Source organism: Rhea americana, unplaced genomic scaffold, assembly GCF_003343005.1.
Source record: "Rhea americana isolate MKP2758 unplaced genomic scaffold, rheAme1 scaffold_274, whole genome shotgun sequence".
Taxonomy (NCBI): domain Eukaryota; kingdom Metazoa; phylum Chordata; class Aves; order Rheiformes; family Rheidae; genus Rhea; species Rhea americana.
Genome location: NW_028186395.1, coordinates 187,032 through 210,701, shown reverse-complemented (window position 1 = coordinate 210,701; position 23,670 = coordinate 187,032). Strand labels below are relative to the sequence as shown.

Below are 23,670 nucleotides of genomic sequence, written 5' to 3'. Positions count from 1 at the left end.
GATGGCGGCGGCGGCACTGCTGGGCGTCTCGGTGTTGCTGGGCGCCCTGCTCCTGCTGCTGGCGGCCGCGCTGCGCCGCGCCGCCCCGCGGAGGCCACCCGCCGCCCCGACCGACGGTAAGAGCGGGCAGAGCGGGTGGAGGCTGCCGGACCGGGCCGGGCCGGGCTGGGCGGCGCTGACACTCCGCTCCCCGCAGGCCCCAAGGCGAACGGTGACGCCACGAAGCCGGCGGGGCCCAGGAAGGTGAAGGTGCCGGCGCGGGTCCGGCGGGACAGGCCGCAGCAGCATAGCTTTGCCCACCGGCTCCTGGTCGCTGCCCTCAAGGTACCGTGAGCTCCCCGGTACCGGCCCAGTGCCACCCCTCAACCTCCTGATCCGGCTCGGTTCTGACAGCGCTGCTCTCAATAGGGCCACAGCGGCTCTGTGTCCTGCCTGGATTTCAGCAGCAGCGGCAAGTACCTGGCATCGTGTGCCGACGACCGCACGGTCCGCCTGTGGAGCACCCGTGACTTCACGGAGCGTGAGCATCGCTGCCTGCGTGCCAACGTGGAGCTGGACCACGCTGAGCTCGTCCGCTTCAGCCCCGATTCCCGGTAGGGCCAGGCCTTCCCACGCATTGTCCTTGCCTAGCCCAGGGAGCTCTCAGGCCATTGCTGCACTGCGAGACCCTGTGGACACAGCTGCCAGGAACACAGGCCAAGCCCTGAGCAGGGTCAATGATGCATCCCCTGAGCTGCAAGGAAGATACGTTCCTCGTGGCGAATCTTACAGGGTCTTGACGGTACAACTTATTCATGGTTTTCTGAGAAAGCAGCCGCCTCAGGAAAGCAGCTGTCACTTCAATGCAGTGGCCAGGGCAAATATCCCTATGATGTGGCTGCTGCCACTGTGCAAGGTGTCTGTTAAGGTYATTACAAGCAAGTCCTGAAGTTGGGTTGAGCTGCTGAGCTTCTCTGGCTGGCTGGGGAAGGCCTCTCTCGGGCTGCGGAGATCAGTTGAAAAGGCTGCCTTGGCATTTCATGGAATGGCCCAGTTTAGACAGAGAGGAGGTGACCTAGCTTCCAGACATTAAGCACTAGTTTTAGTTCTTTTTTCATTCAATGTTGCGGTTGGGCTAACACAGGGAGAGAGCTTGGCACACTTGTAAAAAATGCTCGCAGCTTTTTATCTAGCATGGTATCCTTTCCCCAAGATGTGACTAAATGATCTATTAGTTTACATGTTGCAGGTGGGCTGAACTGGGATAGCCTGTTTTTAAAAGTTCAGAGTGACTATCTTTCCACTTAGGGCATTCATTGTTTGGCTGTCAAATGGCGAGACWATTCGTGTCTATAAAATGACAAAGAAGGAGGATGGCAACTTCACATTCACTGCAACATCTGAGGACTTCCCAAAGAAGCACAAAGCTCCTGTCATTAACATAGGAATTGCAGAGACAGGTATGAAACCGACATAGTTGCTCACTGCCGTATGCTCTCAAGRGATTTGCTTTACTTTCCTTGTAAAATAGCATCTGTTCTGGGTTGAAAGTGTTGGAGTCTTTGGTGTACTCAAGGCACATTTCTGATTCAGTATTTGATTCTGTGTACTCTTTAGCCTTTATTTACTACCAAGTAGTAAATAAAATTTTCAGATTGGGTAAGTATGGTAAGTACAATATTAGCTCTGCAGTATGCACAGTCTCTTAATTTAGGTTTTCAGGGGTACTGCTGCAGAGAGCTCTTGTCTTAATATTGGGAGCATCACTGTTTTCTGTCCCACAAGTTTTGTTTTAACCAGTCAAATTTTTCTCTATTGGGTTCATAGATTCAGGAGTGTATGGTCAGTCTTGAACTTCTGGAGTCTTCTAAAATATAGCTTGGGAGCATATGTGTTAGTGGTGAGGGGCCTGATGGATTAGTGCTTCAGGCGTCTCACACCACGCAGTTCTAAGTGAATGAATGTGAGTTTCTCTCTGTAACGGAAGAGTACAGAAAATACTGACTGAGACCTCTGTTCAGCTGTGGAACTGAAAACTTAAACCCTGCAATGAGTAGCCTAAAGGTAAATAAGAAGCTCATTGTCCAGGCTGAGAGATGAAAAAAGGGAGAATCCAAAAATGCTTACACAAACAGTAATCATAGATAATAGTAGCATGACTTGTAATCACCTAGCTGTCTATAATYCATGTCTTGAAAGCAAAAGGAATCCCTTCAAGTTGTGTTTTAACCATCTAGGGAAGACCAAGTCTGCTGCATAACTTCTGTGGTACTAGCTATTACTGAACTTTGGAAATGGGATCTGAAGGGTGCCAGAGAAGAGAAGCAGACGTGGTCTCTGATTGTCCATTTCTGCCTGACAGCTGCTGAAGCCAAAGGGTTCAAGTGCTAATGTGAAACCAGAAGATTGGCATTTCTTGAAGTTTGGTGCTGCTTTTATTTTTTCTTGCTTGTTTCTGATGCAGAGAGAGATTGACCTGCTTAGGGACTAGCCCAGGCCTTTGATAAGCTTGTGGCAGTGTTAGGCCTGGGAACTCTCCTGATCTTTGTCTTTGTTCCCCAGGAAAGTTTATCATGACAGCTTCCAGTGACACTACTATTCTGATTTGGAACCTGAAGGGTGAAGTTCTGGCCAGCATTAACACTAATCAGATGAACAATGCCTATGCAGCTGTGTCACCCTGCGGGAGGTGAGRACCACACAGATATTCCAGTCCATTCCCACTGAGGAGTGGGAGGCCACAAGAGTAAACACGAGCTTTGTTCCTTTCCAGAGGACATCATCAGCTCAGACCATCTTCAATTTATTATTATTTTAGTAAAATTTTCTGAGAGTTCATCATTTTAACTAAGACATCCCAGTCCCTGATAACAGCCCCTCCAGGAGTGCTGTCATTTACATAGTCTGACTTGGTGGTTTGCTGTTGTGCTTCAGTACTGCTATTCTTGTTAACCATCTCCTGTAAAGCTGAGGAAGAGGACAACATTGACCTCAGATGGCAGAGGCTGGCCAAAGCAAACAACATAGGTGAAGCAAACAGTATTTCTAGCTTTTCTAACTCCTAAAGGTTTATTATGAAATCAGAATCTTTATTACCAAGAAAGTATTTATCAGGAAAATTTGTCATTAGTTCTGTCTATTAGCTGTTCCTGCAACAAGACTGTGGCCCTGCTCCAAGCTCAGTGAGCTTGGGGGTCTGAGCACTCGGCCTTTTTTCTTAGGTCTGAAGCTTCTCATGACCTCTGAATTGTTGCTATGGTCCTTGGTGCCTTTCCACAACCCTTCCCTCTGACCATTGCCTAGTTCAGGAGGTGGGAGGAAAAAGCTCTGTGTGGCTATAGTTGTAGGGCTGATTCTGTGGCCCAAAGTAGGTTCTTTGTTGCAAATATCTTTTAACTCTGCTTGTTCTTTTGCCCAGGTTTGTGGCATCATGTGGCTTTACCCCTGATGTAAAGGTTTGGGAGGTATGTTTTGGCAAGAGCGGAGACTTTCGGGAGGTGACCAGGGCTTTTGAGCTGAAAGGCCACACAGCTGGCATACATTCCTTCTCCTTCTCTAATGACTCTAGGCGGTAAGGATATATTTTTTCACTGACTTAAATACTGTACTTAGCTCACCCTTGGGATGTAGCGGGCTGGCCCCTTCCATTGTAAATGAGCAGTCTGACTGAACAAGCTGCAGTGTGTGCTCTGTGCGGGAACTCTGCCCTGTGCCTGATCTGGAGCAACAGGGGCCCACAGCAGCAAAACACTGACCTTACTTCTGTCATTTCCTCATTCCACATTGATATCCTCCTGGTGGTTGACTGTTCTCCCTGATCTGGAAAGAGGATGGAGGCTAAATATATGCATATATGCATACATACACACTTCCTAAAACAGCTCCCCAGCCATGAGCCGTGTGCCCTGTGGAGTGTGTTTGCAGAAGGGGAATATCACCTATGTTCCATTCCCTGGCAGGATTCCTGGTTTGCAGATGTGGAAAGGATGTAGGTACTACCCATTTTCCTTGCTGTCACTTCTGCGTTCTGTCCTGGCTGTAGGATGGCAACTGTTTCAAAGGATGGGACATGGAAGTTCTGGGACACAGATGTGGAATATAAGAAGCAGCAGGATCCATACCTGCTTCTGACAGGGAAGTGTGAGGTGACAGAGCCTTGTCGCATTGCCCTGTCCCCTGATGCTCGAGTCGTGGCCATCTCTAGCGGTACCRGTATTGTTGTGTACAATACCCGAAGAGGAGACGAGGAGGAACGCTTTGTCAATGTCCATGGACAATACATCACAGACTTGGCTTTTGACATTAACAGCCGCTACCTGGTGTCATGTGGGGATCGGGCCATCCGTGTGTTTCACAACAGTGCTGGTTACCGGGCGGTGGTAGAGGAGATGGAGAGCATGCTGAAAAAAACTGCTAACAAAGCCACTCGAGAGAGGCTAGAGCAACAGATCTCAAATGCTCAAAAAGCGCTGGCCGCAATCTATGGCAAGAAGCACTAGCCCACTTTCCCCGCAGTGGCATTCTCAGGTTCTCTGCAGTTGCGGAGAACTGTACTCTGCATTTTGGGATTTTAATAACACTGAACAACTTATAATAAAAGAGCAACAAACTGCTCATTTAGGGCTTTCCTTGTGTGCCTACTGCATGGGTAAGCCGAATGGCATGTCTGCCTTAGAAGGTGGGAGTAAATTTGCAATTATCTCCAGAGGGAGGTGGTTCTGTTTCCTTCTGCAAAGCCTCATGCTGTTCCCTGGTCKCTTGTTCCTGTGTAGCGGTTTTCATCCCCTCACTGACAGAGCCTCTGCTCTTAAGAGTCACAGTCACAGAATGGTGTCCCTCAGCTTTGCCGATGGAGAGCAGCATGGGAGGCAGGTTTTACTCCCTTAAAAGCTGCTCGAGCTTGATGCTAAATTGAGGTTGGTTTCTTCATGGAAGCTGGAAATAGTCGCTAGCATTCCTGCATCAGTGTCCGAGAGGGACGGGGGACTTCCTGAAGTTCTGCTCTGGTTCTGAAGCTTGGCAAGGTGCATGTGCGGGTGTGGGTGCTGCTGCAGGGGCATGGGTGTTAGGACACAGGTGAGGGGAGGTGCGCAGATACTGAAAGCCCTTAGTGAAGGTGGGTGTGAGCCTGCTCGGACAGCAGAGTGCTGCTGCAGCATTGCAGCCCCCAAAGCGGGAGGGGTGGGTACGGGCCCGGTGTGCCGGCCCCCGGGATGAGGCCTGCAGGTCGCCGGGCAGGAGGCCCCCGGGGAAGTGGGGGCAAGCAGGGACGGAGGCGGTGTCTGCCCAAGGTCCGGGCACGAACGGGCGCGGGGGCAGCGTTCGGCCTCGCCCGCCCGTTCGCGGCACGGGGCCACGCCCCCAGGGCGGGACCTGCCCCAGAGCAAGATGGCGGCGTCGGCGTCGCTCCACCTTCGCGCCTCCTCCCCGCACGCCCGGCGGGCGGAGCGACGTGCGCAGGCGCACTGAGCCCCTTCCTTCCCCCCTCCCTTCCCCCCTCCCTTCCCCCGGGCGTAGCGAGCGCGCTGACGTAAAACGCGTAGGGCGTGGGCGGGGCGGGGCGCGCGCATGCGCGGGGAGCAGCGGCGGGTGCTGCGGGAGCCGGGGCTGCCGGGGCTGCGGACGCCATGTCGGGCCGCTCGGTGCGAGCCGAGACCCGCAGCCGCGCCAAGGATGACATCAAAAAAGTGATGGCCGCCATCGAGCGCGTCCGCAAATGGTGAGAGGCGGGGCCGCGGGGGGTGGGGCCTGGCGGTAAACAGCCAATCACAGGGCCACACGGGTTTCGGTGGAGGTGCTCTGGTAGCGAGTATCCAATCGAAGTGCTGCATGGGTCAGTGGGTGGGGCTATTGGGGTCGCAACCAATCAGCTCGCCCGAGAGCTCGAGTTTGTGGGGGGTGGAATCGGAAGCGGAGATAATCAGCAGGTGGCAGGGCCAATCACAGGTAGAACTACAGGGCGGGGCACGAGATGTGGCGCTGCTCGGGACTGGCGTTCCAGTGGGCCAATCAGCGGTTCGTAGGCGCGGACGCGGGGCTTGTTACCATAGTGACGGCGGTTCTGGCTTCCTGCGCGCTGGGTGAGCGCGGGGGGGGGGGGGGGGGGTGCGCGCCGCCCCTCGCCGCCTCCTACCTCTCCCCGTCCCCTTTCACGTCTCCCTCGGCGCAGGGAGAAGAAGTGGGTGACGGTGGGCGACACGTCCCTCCGGATATTCAAGTGGGTGCCTGTGGCGGACAGCAAGGAGGTAGGTGCCGCGCGGGGCCCGGCTGGCCGGCGGCTGCGCCCTGTCCCGGGAGCCCGGCGAGTGGCCGGCTGAGGGCTGCTCTCGCCCGCTGTGTGAGCAGAGCGGGCACTGGGAGGCTGGGCAAACGAGGAGATCCCCTGCGCCGTCGCGGGTCGCCTTCCCCACGCTGGCTCCTTCCAGTGTTGGCACGGTCTGATATTCCTGGCAGACCTGCGTTTTCCCTTGCCTCTGTAGCACCTGCAGAGATCAGGGCTTGCACAAAGCCATGCACTGATGCAGGCTGGCTGACCTGTAAGCTTGAATGTTGCCTTGTCCAGCTATAGCCCGGGTTTCCATCTCTTATCCAGACTGTACTTAAGTAGGCCACTTCTTCTCCTTTGCATATGAACTTTGTGTGCTCTCAAGTGATCTGCTGTTGCTGACTGCTGGCCTCTTTGCCTTGATCCCTGGGGAACATGCTTTAATTTGATCGTACTCCTAGACAGGTGTCAGTTTGTCCTCTTACTCTCTGGCCTGGTTAGAAGAGTACCCAAAATGGAAAGGGAAAAGGTCTGTGCTGGCATGTCCCTCTGTGCTGTGAGAGAGAGTGAAGCCATGCCTGGAGGTGGCATCTCTGTCTCTGAAGCAGTTTGTACATCTCCTGCCTCCTCTTGCCAGTGGTGGACTCTCTAACTTTGTGTTTCCATTTTTCTTTCTCTCCTCAAGAAAGAGAAATCCAAATCAAGTAGCAGTACTGCCCGAGAACCCAATGGCTTCCCAGCTGACACATCTGCCAACTCCTCTCTCCTTCTGGAGTTCCAGGGTGAGTCTGACTGAGCCCTCTTCACTCTTCCAGCTCCAGAAAGACATTAAGGTCTTAAAGCTGGGATGTTACTGGTTTTGTATATTCTGCATGTATTAGGAAAAGCAATGCATCTCTGCAGTGTGGACACTGTTCCGACACTATCCCTGCTGAAGCTGTTAAGAAGCTGAAGCTGTACTTTCCTATCAGAAGGCATCATAGTCAGCTGCTTGTGGGATCCTCCTGTGGGAAGCCTAATGGGGAACTGGAGGAATGGGTGTTCCCATTCCCCCTTTACAGTCCCTGCTGGGGAGAGGCCAGTAGCTGTCTGCAGCTGAGCCCTCAGCTTCCAGCAGTGGCTTGCATGGACCTAGGAAGAAAGGACAGAAGAACCTTGCTATGCTGAGGACTTTGTGCACTGTAGGGTGATAAAGAAGAGGTTTAGTTACTATTTGCCATGACGACAGTACTGTAGGTAGTGAGCTGCATGTCCCTTGTTGCCCAACAACTTGCTGCGGATCCCAGCATGGGCTGGATTCCTGGCCCCTGCCATCGTGCCATTGGTCTGCTCTGGCTGAGTTGGTGTGGGCATTCCCAAGTGCAAGATGCTCTCCTCTGTCCTGCTCAGCCTCTCCATTTCCTCTTGGAGCAATACCCTCTCTCCTGTGTACTGCTACTTGCGATCCCCAAACACTCCAGCCAGCCACAAGTAGGCCAGACACTGGTGCGGCTGAGCACGACACAGGCAGCACAAGAACTCRCTACTGGGCCAGAAAAGGGGCAGACCATATGCCTGTGCCCAGCCTGCCCACTCAGCTCTGAGTGCAGTGGAGGAAGAACAGGGATTTTGTTGGCATTTGCAGTAATATGCAGGAATAGGTTAGCATTACAGTCCTGCAGTTTGGCCCTTGTGGGTCTGTCTTACGTGGAAGAGATACATTCTGGCATTGCCTCCCCTTCTGGAGACAGCTTTTGGGTGTTCCTCCTGCTGTTAGTTTGCTGCCTTGCAGATAGAAGTTTTTAGGAATAGATTCCCCCCACATGCACACAAAATCCAGGTGCACAGGCAAGAGGTCTCATGTACTTGAATGCCTGGCTGCCTGTGAGAGGTCCCCARGGGGGCCGCCATGAAGGTGCAGACGTGAGATTTGGCAGTGTCCCCTGCAGAGCTTTGTATCACCCCTTACCTTGCACTCATTCTTTCCAAACAACCCAGGTTTGCTCTCCTCTGTCTTGCTCAGACTCTCCCATTCCCCTGAGAGCAGCGCCCTCTCCCCTGTGGGCTGAGCGTGTATCTAAGGGTAGGTGTGTCCCTGTGGGGAGCCCTTACAGGAAGCTCCTGCTGTTGCTTAGTGACTGTATGAATCCCCTGTACTGTAAATGCCACCCTCTGAATGTGCTCTTCCTTTACCACAAGGCCCTGGCTCTCAAGGTTGCCTTGGTTGCTTGTGCCCTTGGGTCAAGGTGCTCTTCTTCACTAGGTGCTGTTTCTGCAGATGAGAACAGTAACCAGAGCTCCTTGTCAGACGTCTACCAGCTCAAGGTGGACAGCAGCCCAAACTCCAGCCCCAGTCCCCAGCAGAGCGAGTCCATGAGCCCTGCTCATACGTCTGACTTCCGCACAGATGACTCGCAGCCACCCACACTGGGGCAGGAGGCGCTGGAAGGTGGGTGCTGACCTTCGTGGGCACGGCTGCAATGCTGGGAAAGGAGTGGACATCCAGGCTGGGGAGCCCAGGGAAGGGTCTGTTGGACCTGGCAGAGCTGCCCTTGAGCACTTGTGTGTATTGCTTGTCTGGAGGTCTGGTGGGTGACTGAGGGAGCTTTGCTGGAGGTGGTTGGGGCAGTGGAGGCCTATGTTGTTTGGCCAGAGGTCAACTGGGTAACACTGCTCCTGGATTTGCAGTGTTGTTAACCCTTCTGTTCCCTTCAGAGCCTTCCCTGCCTTCCTCGGAAGTTGCAGATGAGCCTCCCACTCTCACAAAGGAAGAGCCAGTCCCCCTTGAGACTCAGGTAAGGGAAGGAGGATTGAAACCTTGGCTAGATGCACATGGACCCAGCTTGGTCCTTTCCCCCCAGGGCCCATTTACTATGGAACTGACTGATGACTGCAGTACAGCCCAGCTGTGAGTTCTTTCATTGCTGCCCACTGCAGCAGAAACATCAAGACTGATAGACTTGCTCTGCAATCCCAAACGACCCTCTGCCAGCTCCCCAAGCTTCCCACCTTCCTGAGGTTTCCTGTGGTTCAGTTTAGGTGTTAGGGCACAAATTAAGTGTGTGAAGAAAAAAAGTGGAAATGGAGTAAGATAACGACTACAGCTGAGCCAGGGCTGAACTGGACTCTCACTCCTGATCCCCTATGGCTCATTAACTGCCTGCTTCTTGCTGAAGTTTCCACACAGATAAAAGCCCAAGGTGTCCCCACAAAGTGAGACATAGCCTTGTTTATTCTTGACACTGCTGGAGGTCATGGTGGCCTGGATCTTGTGGGCATGCTGCGCACCCTGGCCTAGCCAGTAACCTCTGCCTTCTGGCTGTTGCAGGTAACTGAAGAGGAGGAGGACTCTGGTGCACCGCCTCTGAAGAGATTTTGTGCCGATCAGAACTCTGTGTGCCACACGGCCTCGGAGAGCTAGCCTGCCCATCCCTGGGGACAGCGCCTTCGCCAGCCCCTTGCAGAGCCAGCCTGCCCTTCCCTGGGGGACGGGGTGCTTCCCTCTAGCCTGCCTTTTCCCAGGGGACAGGGCATTCCTGCCACCTTGTGAGCCAGCCTGCCCTGCCCTCGGGGACAGGTGCCTCCTACCAGCCCCTGCAGAGGCAGCCTGTATTTCCCCCAGGTGGATGGTGCTTACGGGCACCTCATGCCACCAATACTTGCAAATTTGCCTCTATTTATTGGGTCCCTCTCTCCCTGCTAATCTGTACTATAGTGGCATGGGGGTTTCTGGCATGTAGTCTGCATGTGCAAGGGGATGAGTCCTCAGGGCTGCCTGATCTCCATAGCCCATAAGGCACTGGCAGATGCTGTTTGCCTGCTTCTAAATCCTCTGCTCACCCTCATGACGTGTTAGGAATGGAAGAGGCTTGTTCCACCTGCACTAAGTGGTTTGTCTGCTCCCTTGTGACCATATCCTGGAGCTTTTCTGCAGTGGGTGAGACGTGAGGAAAAGATGAGAGGGTTGAGAGCACTCTGGGGACAGAGACAAAGGCCATCCATGCCACCAGGCAGGGATCCCAAGCTGGGACGCTGTGCAATAAGCTGCTAGTTTAAGCCATTAGTATTGGAAGACACAGGAGCACTACCACTGTGGAGGGCAGGTACTGTATGCGTCAGGTCAGACAGCCTGCCTCTGCTCTGCAGCTAGGCACTCAGAGCTCCCAACCACCCTCTGAAGGTGGCATTACTGAGAGGTCTGGTTGGAGCACAGCTCAGCTGGCCAGGGAGTCTGTGTGGCTGGTCCAGCTGGGTCTGTGCCCTGCTCCCTTTCCAGCTCCCTCTGGTGCCACAGGACAGGCTGGCAGAGCAGAGGGAGCTGTTCTCCTGAGCCCTGGGGGGGTCCTGCCACCTGTCTAGGTACATCTCTGACCTCTGGGAAGGGGAAGGAGGCAGTAGGGTGTAGAGTTCCCCCCTCCCAGGAAGCCCTCCAACCCTGGGGCTCCTCGCCTGTCCCCCAGCATGGTGTGGGGACCCAGTTCCCTCATGCCCTCACGCTCCCTGCCATGAGCACCCCGGCCCTGCAGCACCCACCACCCCGCGCCCCGGAGAGCCGCTCCCGGGGCTCTGCCTGGCCGCCCCTCCTGGCCCTCTTCCCCTGCCGCCATCTGCATGTCCCACTGAGTCTGTGATCGAGCCTGGTGAAGTCGAAGGCGCCGGCTGCGCGCGAAAGTGGAGAGATATTTTAGCACTGAATAGAATATTTTTAAAATTAAACTATTTGAAATACAGCACACAGTGTCTCGGGGAGAGGAGCAGGGTGGGGGTGGGGGTGTCCTTCTCCCCGCACCTGCATGGGAACAGGCTGGGGCTCAGGGAGCAGCGGGACCAAGGCGCAGCGCTGCTGCCAGGAGCCTTCACAGCCCTGGGTGGATGTGGAGGGAGGGTGAGCAGGGCCACTGCCCTGGCCATGGGTCAGTCTGTGCCAGGGCTGTTCCTCCTCCTGGGGTCAGTGCCAGGCTTGGTGCCCCCCACCCAGTTAGGCTCCCCCTGTGCTTACTCCACCTGGGGTCAGTCTCTGCTGTGCCTGGTGTCTCCTGAGCAGTCAGGCCATAACCCCTAACTCAGGTCTTGTCATGATTTCCTTCCCCAGCAAGCCAGGCCTCCAGAGCTGTGTGCCCAGCAGTGTCTGGGCAGCTCAAGAGGGATGTGGGACAGCAGATGCTGGCCTGACCTGCCCTCTTTCTTGGTGGGGACAGCCATGGACAGCCCCAATCCAGCAGCAAGCACAAGGTGACCCAAGGAGGGGCCTCCTCCCAGCTCACTGCATCCAGGGGCCTGCCACCAGGCACCCATGCCTGGCATTGCCTGCTGCCCTGCAGTACTGAGTGCTCGTGTGTCCCTCAGCTTCAGCCTCCCTCGACCTGCTTCTGGTTCCCTGCGGGTGCAGTGCCCCTGGGGTCTCCTTGAGGCTGGTCCCCAGAGGGGAAAGGTGAAGAGCACTGTAGCATGAGATCTGCAAACTCAGAGCAAGTCTGAGCTGCCTGTCAGCACAAAACTCTTCCCCTGCTCTCTCTGAGTTTGATTTCCAGCAGTTTGCTGGCGGAGTTAACTCACAGCAAACGTGGCCTTGCCTGGATGTAGGTCCCAGGTCACCTATTCAAAACATGGCATCCCTCAGTGAGGTGTCTCCTCTGCTTTTTGGTGTGCTAGCTCTTGGGGACACAGCACTCTGGTTTTGTAAGTTCTTGGGGAGGGAGTTCTTGGAATAAGTTTGGAAATTGCTGTCTAGCATCATTTTGAGCTTTGTAGGTCAGCGATAACACTTGTCCTGTCAAATAATTGTTCTAAGATCGCTAAACTGTATTGTCTTTCTGCCTGTAAGTTTTCTGTTTGAAAAGCATCACACTGGTAGAGGCTCACAGCATGAAGGACTCACCCCAGGGCTTGTCAGCCTCTCCATTCCCAGCTTTGGCATGTACATAAAGAGCAAAGTGAGCTGATGACCACTGCTTATCTGGGGAGAGCTCACTGGTGCAGCCTGCAAGCCTCCTCTTGCAAATATTGCTGGTGTTTTCCAAGTTGCCTGATCATCTAAAATTTGTGGTTAAATTAGACGATCTCCTGCATGTCCACCACAATGCTTTCAAAGTCTTCTGGCAACACTTGTGGAATTTGTATTATAATGGCTATTTAAGGAGGAAATTCAGGTTTGCTGTGTAGGTACCAGTTGTGGTGTAGATAATTTTCTACAGCAGAAACTGTTCCTGAATGTGTCACACGGGATAGTCCTTTGTTCACAGTGTGAGAAAGTTAAGATATGTTTTGTATGTAGTTTTAAGATAATGAATAGAAATGGATCGTGCCTGCACTGGAGTGGTCATGCAGGACCAGGGACCAGCTGGATTGTAATAATTCAACAGCACAACACTTCAGGGAGCTCCAGCCGAAGATGCTCTTGCAAGGATGCTTGCAATGAAAACTTCCTTCTCTATCTGTGCTGTGACTGGTTCTCACGTTCAAGTCATTTGATTCCCTATGTGAGCATTGCCCTATGCAAAATATCCCAATAAATTATTTTAATTAACATTATGTCCATGGGTGTCTTTGCAACAGTCTATCTTGGCTTTGTTTGTGTATTTCAAATAATTATTCTTATTTCCAGTTTATTAAATTTAGTGGGTAAGCCTAAAGCAAAGACTCAGCGTTTCTTTTGTTACACTGTCTTGTATAATCATTAAGTGTTTTTCAAAATTTACCATTTCAGGATGAGGATGGCCAGAAAAGAAGGGCATTTCTGGAGTGGATGACAGCAGTAAAGTTGTTGGAAGCCACAGTGAAGTAGAAAAAGAAGCTTAGCAAAAACAGTAGCTGATGTCACAGGCTTGTTTCCCATCTATCACTTCTGTAGGTCTCAGTCTAAGGTGCAGTTTAAGTCTAACACACTGAACGTTTATGACGAAGAGGAACACTTACAGGGCTATGCACATGCTCTGAGAGGTGAACCATTTTGCTGGGTTGTTTTCCATGATATCCCTTGCTCCTGGATTGTGAAAGGTGACACAACTGACAGACTGAGCATCAAAAAATGGACGTGACAGCTGCAGACCCAGCAAAATTAGGGGGAAGCCTTAATTTATTTTAGTGTCAGCTGCCTTTTTGCCTTGGTTTGTGAGCTTTCAAGAACAAAGACTGACTTCTTTTGTTCTGTGTTCTTGATGCACCTCGAGAATGGGTTCTGGCCCACGACATGCTCAGTACAACAGCAGTTGTTTGGCAGTACCACTATGGGTGCTGGRGGTGACTGTACAGTTACTGGCCTTCAAAACCAAACTGTTATTTGAAGCTGTACTGTTTGAATGGTTTCAGCGCTCCCACCTGCTGGAAGTCTTCCTAGGGCTCAGATTCCATGTGCTCCCTCTAAACACGTTGGCCAAATTCAAAATTTGCCCATGAGCTTCCTTTACTCTCAATGGGAATTGTAGAAGACTTTTGAAGCTGGCCATGACTGTTAAGATGCTTAGGAGGGTGCTTAGTCGAAATCTGGTCACTTTAGGTGTCTAAAAGGAGTTTACTCCTTACTGTTTTCTTACTGGCACTGTGCTCCGGAGAGTGAAACTCTCAGAGCCTGATGTGCTCATGAGGATTAATCTCTCCTCTGTCCTGGTTTGGCCACTGTGGATGCAACATCTGGTCACAAAGTATTTGGTGTCAGCATTAAAATAAAAGGATCATTTTAGCTGTAATGGTGGTGTCAGAGTGACTTGCAACTTTCCTTCTCTTTCCTCACATCAAATACTGACAAAATCTGGAATGAAGTCAGCAACACCAGTGTGGCTACTAATTCCTTTTCAATCAGGTTTTCAGGTGTCAACTGGAGGCTGAGAAAACTGCTTTTCGGTCTGCAGGCCAGCAATGGTCTGTAGGCAGCAGACTGCAAAAGGCTCCTCCTTACTGAGGCTTTCATGCATTTCAGGTGTCAGTTGAAATCTCACTCTGCACACATGGCATTGGCTCCATGGCTGTTAAAAGCTGAGTTTTGAAGGCACAGGAGTGTAAGGCTTAGCTTGTTTTAAAGCTTGTCGTTCCACTTCATTTTGAAATCCTTCCCTTTGGAAAGCTGTGTCCTGCCTTGTACTCCATCACCCCACGACCAGACATGTACTGCAAGTCCTAGGGTGTTTATTCTGTTGTTTCACAGACCAGGGACTTCAAAAAGAGGTTTTCAGTCTTAAGAGGAAACCAGCTCTCCTTTCCTACTGGTTCTCTGTAACACAAAACTCCCTCGAGTGTGCACTCATGGCAGTGACAGCATGAACAAGGAATGCATTAGTCAAATGGCACCTCCTGTCCAAGCCAAGCCAAGGCCACGCATGGCAGCTCGGATGTGTTATGGATTCCCTCCTGTGCCTGTGGCTTGTGTGTAGTGCTGGCACATCTGGTCTCTTCAGACAGCTGTTTCCTGTGGGTGCTGATCAGAAGGGAAAGAGGCCGAAAGGCCAGCGAAGTTGCACAAAACACAGAGAAGGTGGTGTTGATAGGGCAGCAAAGCAGGGAAAGCATTTGGAGATGTGTGTCTTCTGAAGAGACTCTTGTAGCCCAACCAGGTTATTCCTTTCAGATGCTGGTACACCGTTCAGGTCTCTCTTGCCTGTGTACTGGAGTCTCAATTACCTCATCCCAGGTGCGGTTTAACTTTTGGCTATGAATCAAAAAAAAAAAAAAAAATCTATGCTTTGAGCCCTATTTTGCCCACAGCAAATCAAGATCATGTTGGTTTGACCCAAAACTGGCATATGTAAATACATACATACAGACATACAACTGGTATGGTATTTAAAAGATGCAATCACCCCAGTAATATTGATTTGCTTGATTTTTCAAGTGTTTTGAATTCGTCTTTCTCATTTTTGTCACTAAGTGTAATCCTTAAGACATATATAATTGGTGAGAATATACCCCATGTCCTGGGGGCTTAGGCACCAGCTGCCACTTCTGATGCTCAAAAATCTTCTTATGGGCAAAAGGAAAACATACATATATATATATATATATATATATATATATATATAGCCAATAATTCATTTGTAGTATATTTGAAATCTTAACAGTCGAATCAAGGATTTGTTATTAGTCTAGATCTAATAATTACAGAAAAAGAAAGAAAAACAAAATAAATAAATACTACTATACATAAAATTTCCTAATAATAATAAGAATATGTTAAAATTGTTACCCACACATTTCCTAGTGTCTACCCCTTTTCTTGGTCTTATGCTCAGCTTTCCACTGCCCCTCGGAGTCCAAAAGTTGATGGTTTCAGTCTCGTGTGGAGGGTGTTGCTGTGAGTCAGCAGTATTCCAGGGCAGCAGTATGTTGTTGGCGGTGACTGTCTCTTCCTCATGCCAGGAGCTACCTGGAGCCATTTGCCTCATGCTTGCTAACACACTTTTACAACATATTCTTTTCTCACTGGCTGCAAGTTCACCATTACACCTGAATTTACTATACATGGCATACTTCACATCAGACAGATACTTGTTCTACTGCGCCTAAGACCAGTTTTGTCCAGATCCATGTCTACATTGCTTTAATTGAGCGTTCAMGAGCTGTTTCTAGCCTTGGGAATCACCAGAGCCAGCCTGTGCCCCATCTCTTATCATCCCCTATCTGAAACCCTCAACACCACATCTTGCGGTGTTCCTGTTTCTTGGGATCTCTGCTATCATACCAGGCCAGTATTCTCTACTCTACATCATTATGTTAGAAGTAGAAATAGTATACTCTATACAGAATAACTACTTGTTGCTACTATTGTATAAAACTATATTTGTACCGTATAAAAATAAGCAAAGCAAACCAGATTAGCCACAACCACCTGGTTATTAGAAAATACGCTGATGCAGATAAACAGGTCAATGAAAGCTCAGACAAAGCAAACCTGATGATGAGCCTCAGTCCCGAGGCCTTGCAAACTCAGTACAAATATTGTGTCTCCGTACTGGCAGTGACAGTACTATAGTACTGGGCTGCAGGGCTACACACCAAATATTTGGGTGTCAGGTGGCTAATTGTCTTAGACACTTATCTCAGCCACAATGTTAATTCTGCCACATTGCTCATTGACGGGGGAACTTCACATTAGGACCAACAAGGAAAAGTAAAGCTCACACCCTGCAGTATGGGTGTGGGGAATCTTGCCTTTGTTTCACTTTTCAGGTGAACAGAGATGTACAAACACTTTGCTTTATTTCAGAAACATTTGAGCTATAGAAGCCGCTATGGTTGCTGAGCAACAGATCCTCCCACATCATTCGTACCAAGCTCCTCAGGATGAGAAAATAAAAATAACCAAGGACACTATAAATGTGGTACTGCTCACACAGAATTGCCCTATGGCCTTTAGGTCAAGCTCCAAGTAAAGCACATAGGATAAACACAGAACTCCAAGTCTGCAGTCCAGTACTAAAATCATTCCAATCAGTAATGCACAGATACTTTTTCTTTAAATATRTTCCATTGAATTTTCCTTCAAATACAATCCAAATTCTGATCTATACATATAGGTATTAATTGCTAGTTTTGCTAATTAATTCAGTAATTTTGCTCACTTTTCACACTTGTTTTCTTTTCATACTTACTCTCAGATGATTAATTTACTAACCAGTTAATGCTGTTTTGGTACATGATATGTACTGGCTCTTTCTTGATGCTAATGTGATTTTTAAATGGAAAATTGTAGGATAGTCAGTATAAATGCATGTTTGCTTTTGAGATTTACCTGTGCCTTGTGAACGTGCATAGCTATAATTTTAACCAATAAATTTTGGGGTGGATTTGTGTTATTCATTTTTAAAATAACAATTATTCATTGTTTTGAAAAAGCATTAAGGTTAGAGTTGTGATAAGAGTTATATTCTCGTATTCCTCTATATTTAATAGGAATATTTATCTATACATCAAGAGACTGGTGATGCGCCTAGATGCCTTTTCCCTCACTTTATGCATTGAGTTTTACTAGTCAGGAGTATAGGGGATGYTGTAACTGGGCTGCTCTGTCTGGTTCAGCCTCTCCCACAGGCAACACCATATCCTTGCCAGGAATACCTAGGTAATGAGGAGGCAAAGACGAAGGATGCTGGCCCTTCCAGAGAGACTTTTTCCTTAATCCATTTAGAAATCAGTCATGCCTGAAGGAGGAAGTTGATATCCCTAGATCAGAGAATTTAATGAGAAAGCAAATTCTTCCATTTAATGAAAGGGTACTGATACTTTCAAGAAGTTGGGCTCTTGAAATTCGACTGCTGGAAAACTAGGACATTGTGTGCAATGTTCTCTTAGTAGCTAAAAATGCATACCCATTACTGCGTACTGTATTCAAAGACAGCTCTTCTGCTGAGTCTGAATGCTCAAGAGAAACGGCCTATTCACTAAAGCAGAGGCTAGTCAGTCATGGGGGACACCCTACAAAAGTGTGTGTGATTCCCCAAATACTGCACCTGAACTGCACAAACAACCAGATGGAAGTTCCAGGGGATAGCACCTCCAGCAAGAAAACCAAGAAAACCCAGGTCTGTACCCAGAGAATTGCATGCTCTGTTCCTGGACATCCATACCTTCCAGTGAGCACTTGTAATAGTTGTGCAGAGGTTCAGAGTCTATTTAAGTGACTGTTTTGGCTATGAGATTTTCAACTTTCTCACTCTCAAGCACTATAAGATGCTTTCTAAGAACCTGCACAAAGTCAAGAAGCAGTTTGTCTTTAATCTTCCTGGAACAGAAAAAATAATAGTGGCGCTGAAGATCATGGAGCGAATAAGAAACATTTTCCACTGTGAAAATCAACCCCTGAAGAAGTTTGTAGGGTAAGCAGTGACCTGGTCACTTGGATTAAATTGGTGTTACATGAGTAACATTAAATTAAAATAATCCTCCTCTCACTAATTCTCAGGAGAATCAAGAGCAAATCCTAGGAAACCAATACAGTAGGTCTATCGCAACTCTGTCCTGCAGCTCTGAATCATGGTAATTCATTTCCTTGAAGAAGAGATATATAGCCAGGGTCACAAGTCACTGACTCAAAACATGCATAGACTTAGAAGAGATCTGTTTCAACTGTTTTTATCTTGGTCTGATCATTAAGTCTCATAGATTTTGAAGTAGTGAGAGTCAGTTAATTGTAAACTGTCTAAGCAGAGTTTGAAGGAAGCATGTGGAAATGTGTATTTCCCCTTTTTCCTTTCATTCCATCCTCTGCACATAAAGAAAAAGTTCTGCTGATTTGGCATCCATTTGCCAAATATATATCTTTGGCTGACACACATATACAATAGTCATCTTGAGGAAAGTGTGGATAATTAAAAAGAGAAGGAATTGGAATGAAAACTGGAACGAATTGAGCTCTAGCCCAGACACAGCATTCACTGACTGCAGTGAGAATCCCATGTTCAGTGAATGCTGGATTGTGTTAGACTTTAAAAGACTAAGGTCTTAGTTTATCATTCTATTAAGGCTGCTGCTGACGCCAAAAATGACCACCCGTCTTTCGTTATTGCTGCTTCAACACTGCCGGTGCTGGGGCTGATGTGAGCTTTTACGCTATGAACTTCCTCTTGGACTTGTGCCATCTAGATAAGAAGAACAGGAATAAATGCCTTTTTGGTAGAGGCCAGAACATTTCTCCAGTCCTGTTCTCACTGTGTTTCCACTTCTGTCAGCCCAGAGAGGTCAGCAAGCCACCATGGGTGGACTAGGCACTTTGCATCAGAAAAACACGGCCTATTTCAGGTACTGCAGTACCCAAGCAATAACATCTGGCCTGAATTGGGCAGATCACCTGGCACAAATGCATACTGTCTCCAATCACTCTGAGGAGAAAGTGGAACCCTTCATTCCTGCTAGAGCTCAGGTATTGCACCAGTATGACCACAAGATTCATGAAGCTGGGAGAGCAGGACTGAGGGACATATGTGGTGGGGGCTTGCCATGAGGTGCCCACATAGGAAGGATGGGACAGAGTTTTGACTCCTGCTTCTAGGGCCAAGTGGCCCAGGGTCAGGCAGGTTGTGCAGCAATGCTTGCACACAGCAAATCCACTGGAAATTAGTATTTCTACTTTGAAAATGATGTAGCACCCTGGAGAGGAGATAGGATTTTTTTGCATTTTTTAGATAGAATACAGCAATAGCCCTCCAAGAAAGAACATACAAAGAAATAGAGAAAATCAATACAGATTTGTCTGATCACTTCTTTTTGTTTAGCTATATGCATTTTCTTCAGAAATGAGACTTGCCAGTCTCATGTTGTCATGACACATGTTGCCTTCTTAAATGGGGACTTCCCAAGATTGAAACATGTTGTGCTTGATGAAGCACAGAGTTTTCATCCAGGAAAAAACAAACAAACAAACAAAAAACTAGTACCAATGTGGCCAGGAGGTGATCCAGAAAAACAGTCAAGATGAACTTGGCATTTTCTGGATTTTCCTGGATTTCTTCCAGTCCACTCATCCATATGGTTGTAGTATTCCATTTTCTGAACTGTACTCAGGAATGGCTAACCAAAGGAGTCTGTAATGCCAAACAACTATACGATGCCAGGCTTCCTGTGATGGAGAAAATCCTCCAAGAACGTAAAACACATATGTCATATGGGACACTGAAAATGTTGTTTAAACACGTTGAAAGTGCCCATTCATTGCCAGGTGGCTACAGAATAAAGAAAAATATGGAAACATTTAAAATAGCAGAGTATGCGACCAGGATGTGCATCAGTTATATCAAGCATGGCTCTACCTTCAAAGATATTGCAATCCTGTGCAATCCATAGGAGGCAGCAGAGAAGTTTTATCAGATCCTGGAACCTGAGCTAAAAAGACAAGGAAATACAGGGTGAGGTTGGTCTTCAGGGCAGCAGAAGATATTTTAGGAAACGTTATTTTTCCTGACAGCATCCAATACCTCCTGGACCTAGAAAACAGCATTGTGCTTGGCATCCTCCCCATACCTGCACAAAGGGAGATTTCTCTCAGTCATTTATTGTCTGGCATCCAGGGCTAACACTAAACTCCATTTGCTTTTTCACAAAGAAAAGATGTTCCTAAAAGACGTCTTTAGATGGTAGTTTATTCTTATGTAAGTCTGCAGACACTAGAATGCTTCACTCATTTTTTTCAGTGATACAGGGCAGCACTAAGGTTATTTGATGCCCTTTTCCTTCTGCAGTCTGTGCTGAAAAATGATGCAGATCCATATATATATTTTGTCGTGTCCAGGCCTGTAAGCCTTCATAAAATTGATCTTAATTGCAGGACACCTCACTTGGGGAGGACAAATTGCTGAAAACGGCAATTATAGAAGGGAGTAAATGTTTGCAAGCTACTTGGACAAATTATAGAAAAGTTGGAGGCTTGTCCTTTCAACTCCCCTGCTCTTTAAATTGATTGCACAATTCTGACCTGTTTCAGCATGACAGAGTGGAAATACTGGCTGTGAACACATCAGAGACCATCCTTGATTAGATCTCAGCTGGTGCACATGCCAATATTCAAAATCCTATTTTTTTCTAGGAGGGAAGATACTGATTAATTTTTAGCCACATCCTCCCTTTTCTCATCCAAAAAGATATAGTCATTGCCTGCTTTGGGGAGTGGTGGTGGCTGTCTTCACCTCTGCTGGGACTGGGGCTGTGGTTTTGTTGTTGAGTTGAATCACCTTAAATACAGGTTTTGCCAACAGAGGCAGTTCTGTCCCCAACAGCACAATCCTAGCCCTCTCATAAGCAGYGTCTGGTGTATAATGGTGCGGTTAGCTGGGAATTCAGGCTTTTTTAGCAAATTAGGCTTCAGCCAGATCAGTTCTACCTCATCATGCAGCTGCCCAAGTGCTAGTGCTGGCATCAGAGGTGGCAGGAACACGCTACTTAGAGAAGGAGGCAGCACTTCTCCCTCACCCTGCTTCCTCTTGATAGCTGTTTACCTGTGTACCCACCCAAGCTGGTTAGAAACTGCAGTGAGTTACCAAGATTTATTCATTCTAACTGGGTCTATTGAAGTTAAGAAGCTTATGTAGTGTGAACGTTGAAAGCTCAGTTCTTACTGTCACATCAAATCTGACATAAGCAGTATGGCTCTTTAAATTCTGATTGTGCAGAAAATTGTTGAGAATCTACCACATAACTGAGTCTTTTCTTTCTGTCTCAAATGCTAACTTTTGCCAGAGCTTTGCCAATGTTTGTCTTGCAATGCAGCTCCTATTAGTGCTTACTCTGACACAAGGCACTATTAGATTTTTTAAAAAATGAAAAATTAGTGGCATGATAATGTCACATTTGCCCTGAAAATGACATTTTGCTATGACTCTTATACAATTATACAAGCTTTCTGCTTTTGCGCAATAAATGGCTATCTAAACCACAAGGGATCAGTCTGGTGGGGCCTCCCATCAGACTGAAGAGCAAGGGAAGGTGGTGGGGTAGAAAAGTCTGTGCCTTGGGTGACACATCCACTGTAAATGAGCCACAGAAATTCTGTCCTTTGCAGTGGGATAGGGGATGGCAATAGTCCCATAAGAAATGAAAATTACACCCAGAAAGGAGTACACAGGATGTAAAAGAGACCCAGGGCAGTGTTATGCAACTTCTACAGAGACGTCAGGAGGCTGAGAAGGAAGTCAGGTACCTGGAAACACCTTGCTCTAAATGGAGACATTGATGTACTAGGCTGCGACCAAACAACAAATGCCTATGATGGAAGAGGGCTCAGAGGAGATGGGCAAGGGTGATGTGCTCATGAAGCTCAGGGAAGAATGTAGGGTGCAAATGGCCATTGCTGTTGCAAAAAAGCTGAATACATCTCCACTCAAAGGGGACTGGAGGGTGGCCTTTTTCTAGATAAAGAGAGCTGTATAAGTTGAGTCCATCAAGCGACTGTATCACAGTTGAGTGGGTCAACTGGATATGTAAATGTTTCGTCCTCAGTGAATCAAAAGAGTGTGAATGTCTCCCTAAGTTAGCCAGACGAGCATGGTGTCTGCATGTGTGTATGTGTTGGGGGGCTCGTACTGTGATTTCAGTGTATAGCAGTATCACTCTGCTACATCAAAATCCCATATAACATCAAATACCTTCAAGTACGGAAATTTGATATTAAACATGGCACCCTCTACATGTGGAATATCTAAAAGAACGTGGTCAGAGAGTATTGGACTCTGACATAGACCTGTCAGAAATGCGGCAGAGGGGAGACACTGAATGACCAGGGCCAGCTGGGCTGACAAAGCATAACGCTGGATGCTAAAAAAGCATTTGGAGTCACATCARACTAACAGTGTAATGGTGTCAGTGAGCACCACTGAGTCACACTGACTGAAATCCCAAGGCCTCCTTAGGATAATTATAACTAAAAAGTTACCTCAGAACATGTAACAAACACCGATCACTTCTAAAACTACTGCTCAATATTCCGTGGCCCTGCTGCGTATAGGGCCCATGGGAAGAGAGCAGTCTGCTGGGGTCTGGAACAACGCAGAGGGCTTGGTCCAGCATCTCCTGGATGAAGAGCTGCTCTGTACCAGTGCCCATAGCATGTTTAAATCCAACTTCCTTGCAGGGGCAAGGCAGGCCAAAAATCCACTCATTTTGCTCACCTTCCAAAACAGGAACTACATAAAATGAGGAAGCTTGTTAAAAAAATGTGAAAACAGGTCATGTAGGCAATATGCCATATGCATATCACCTAGCCAGAGACCTGCAAAAAAGGGGGCAACTCTGGTTGCTACAGTGTATGTGGCTTTCCAAAATGTTTTGACAAGGTCCCTCGCCAAAGGAGGTTCAGTAGACCAGGACTGAACGGAGGTAAGGGCTGGGGGTGGAGAGCTCGGAAGAATCTGGTGGGACTGAGTGACTAGGCGGTAAAACAGCAGCCAAAATTCAGTGGGAAGCAGCCCACAAGGTGTGTATCGAGGGGAAGGGGAGCAGCCCGCATCTCACACACAAAATGACAGGCTCTGAGATCGCTGTGGCATCCTCACTCGAGGATGAGACCTTAGCGTGACAACGGGTGGTTTCCATGAGGATGTCACCTCCCGAGCAGTCAAGCAGTCAGCCGAATGGTAGGCACGATTAGGAAAGCAGTATTAAATAAAACAGAAAATGACATTATACGGATCCCTAGCGTACTTGCACCTGGCATCTGAAGTGTTCATTTCTGGGTGCTGAATCTCAAAAAGGAGGGAGGAGGGAAGGTTAGAGAGAGCAACAAGGAGGGTCAAGAGCGCAGCACAGCTTGCGGACGAGGCAGGCTGCAGCTCTAGCCCGGGACATGCACCGGGGGCACGGGAGGCGCACAGCGCCTTCGCCCCTCCTTCCTGGAGCTCAGCAACGAGGCCCCACCAAACGCCGCTGCTAAGGGCCTGGTCCCCACCTCACGGCTCTCGGCCTCGGCCCCCGGCCGCGGCGGGCGCTGCAGGCGCGTCCTCCCGCTTCAGCTTTGCCAGGGGCCCGGGGGCGGC

General features: G+C 48.8%; 3 protein-coding genes across 4 annotated transcripts in view; all 3 read left to right on the top strand.

The window, feature by feature from the left end:
* The first annotated feature begins 1 nt into the window (after window position 1).
* Window positions 2-4,593, top strand: TBL2 (transducin beta like 2). The gene is made up of 7 exons (XM_085308379.1): window positions 2-116; window positions 197-324; window positions 409-593; window positions 1,288-1,439; window positions 2,542-2,668; window positions 3,398-3,550; window positions 4,022-4,593. Exons 1-7 carry the CDS (start codon window positions 2-4, stop codon window positions 4,476-4,478), a joined length of 1,317 nt encoding a protein of 438 aa, XP_085164505.1. The 3' UTR covers window positions 4,479-4,593.
* Window positions 4,594-5,543: 950 nt separating this feature from the next.
* BCL7B (BAF chromatin remodeling complex subunit BCL7B) lies at window positions 5,544-10,953 on the top strand. 2 transcript variants are annotated; one of them, XM_085308378.1, is made up of 6 exons: window positions 5,544-5,698; window positions 6,149-6,224; window positions 6,930-7,026; window positions 8,502-8,672; window positions 8,939-9,018; window positions 9,552-10,953. In XM_085308378.1, exons 1-6 carry the CDS (start codon window positions 5,607-5,609, stop codon window positions 9,642-9,644), a joined length of 609 nt encoding a protein of 202 aa, XP_085164504.1. In that variant the 5' UTR covers window positions 5,544-5,606; the 3' UTR covers window positions 9,645-10,953. The 2 variants fall into 2 exon arrangements, with proteins under 2 accessions (XP_085164504.1, XP_085164503.1); XM_085308377.1 differs by having other exon boundaries at window positions 8,487-8,672.
* Window positions 10,954-16,443: 5,490 nt separating this feature from the next.
* The window catches only part of LOC146593938 (tectonic-like complex member MKS1), an 18,669-nt gene continuing 11,442 nt past the window's right edge, over window positions 16,444-23,670 (top strand). Inside the window, exons 1-2 of the mRNA XM_085308412.1 lie at window positions 16,444-16,533; window positions 17,873-18,027. Coding sequence (XP_085164538.1) covers window positions 16,444-16,533; window positions 17,873-18,027 — 245 coding nt within the window. The remainder of the gene's footprint in view (window positions 16,534-17,872; window positions 18,028-23,670) is intronic.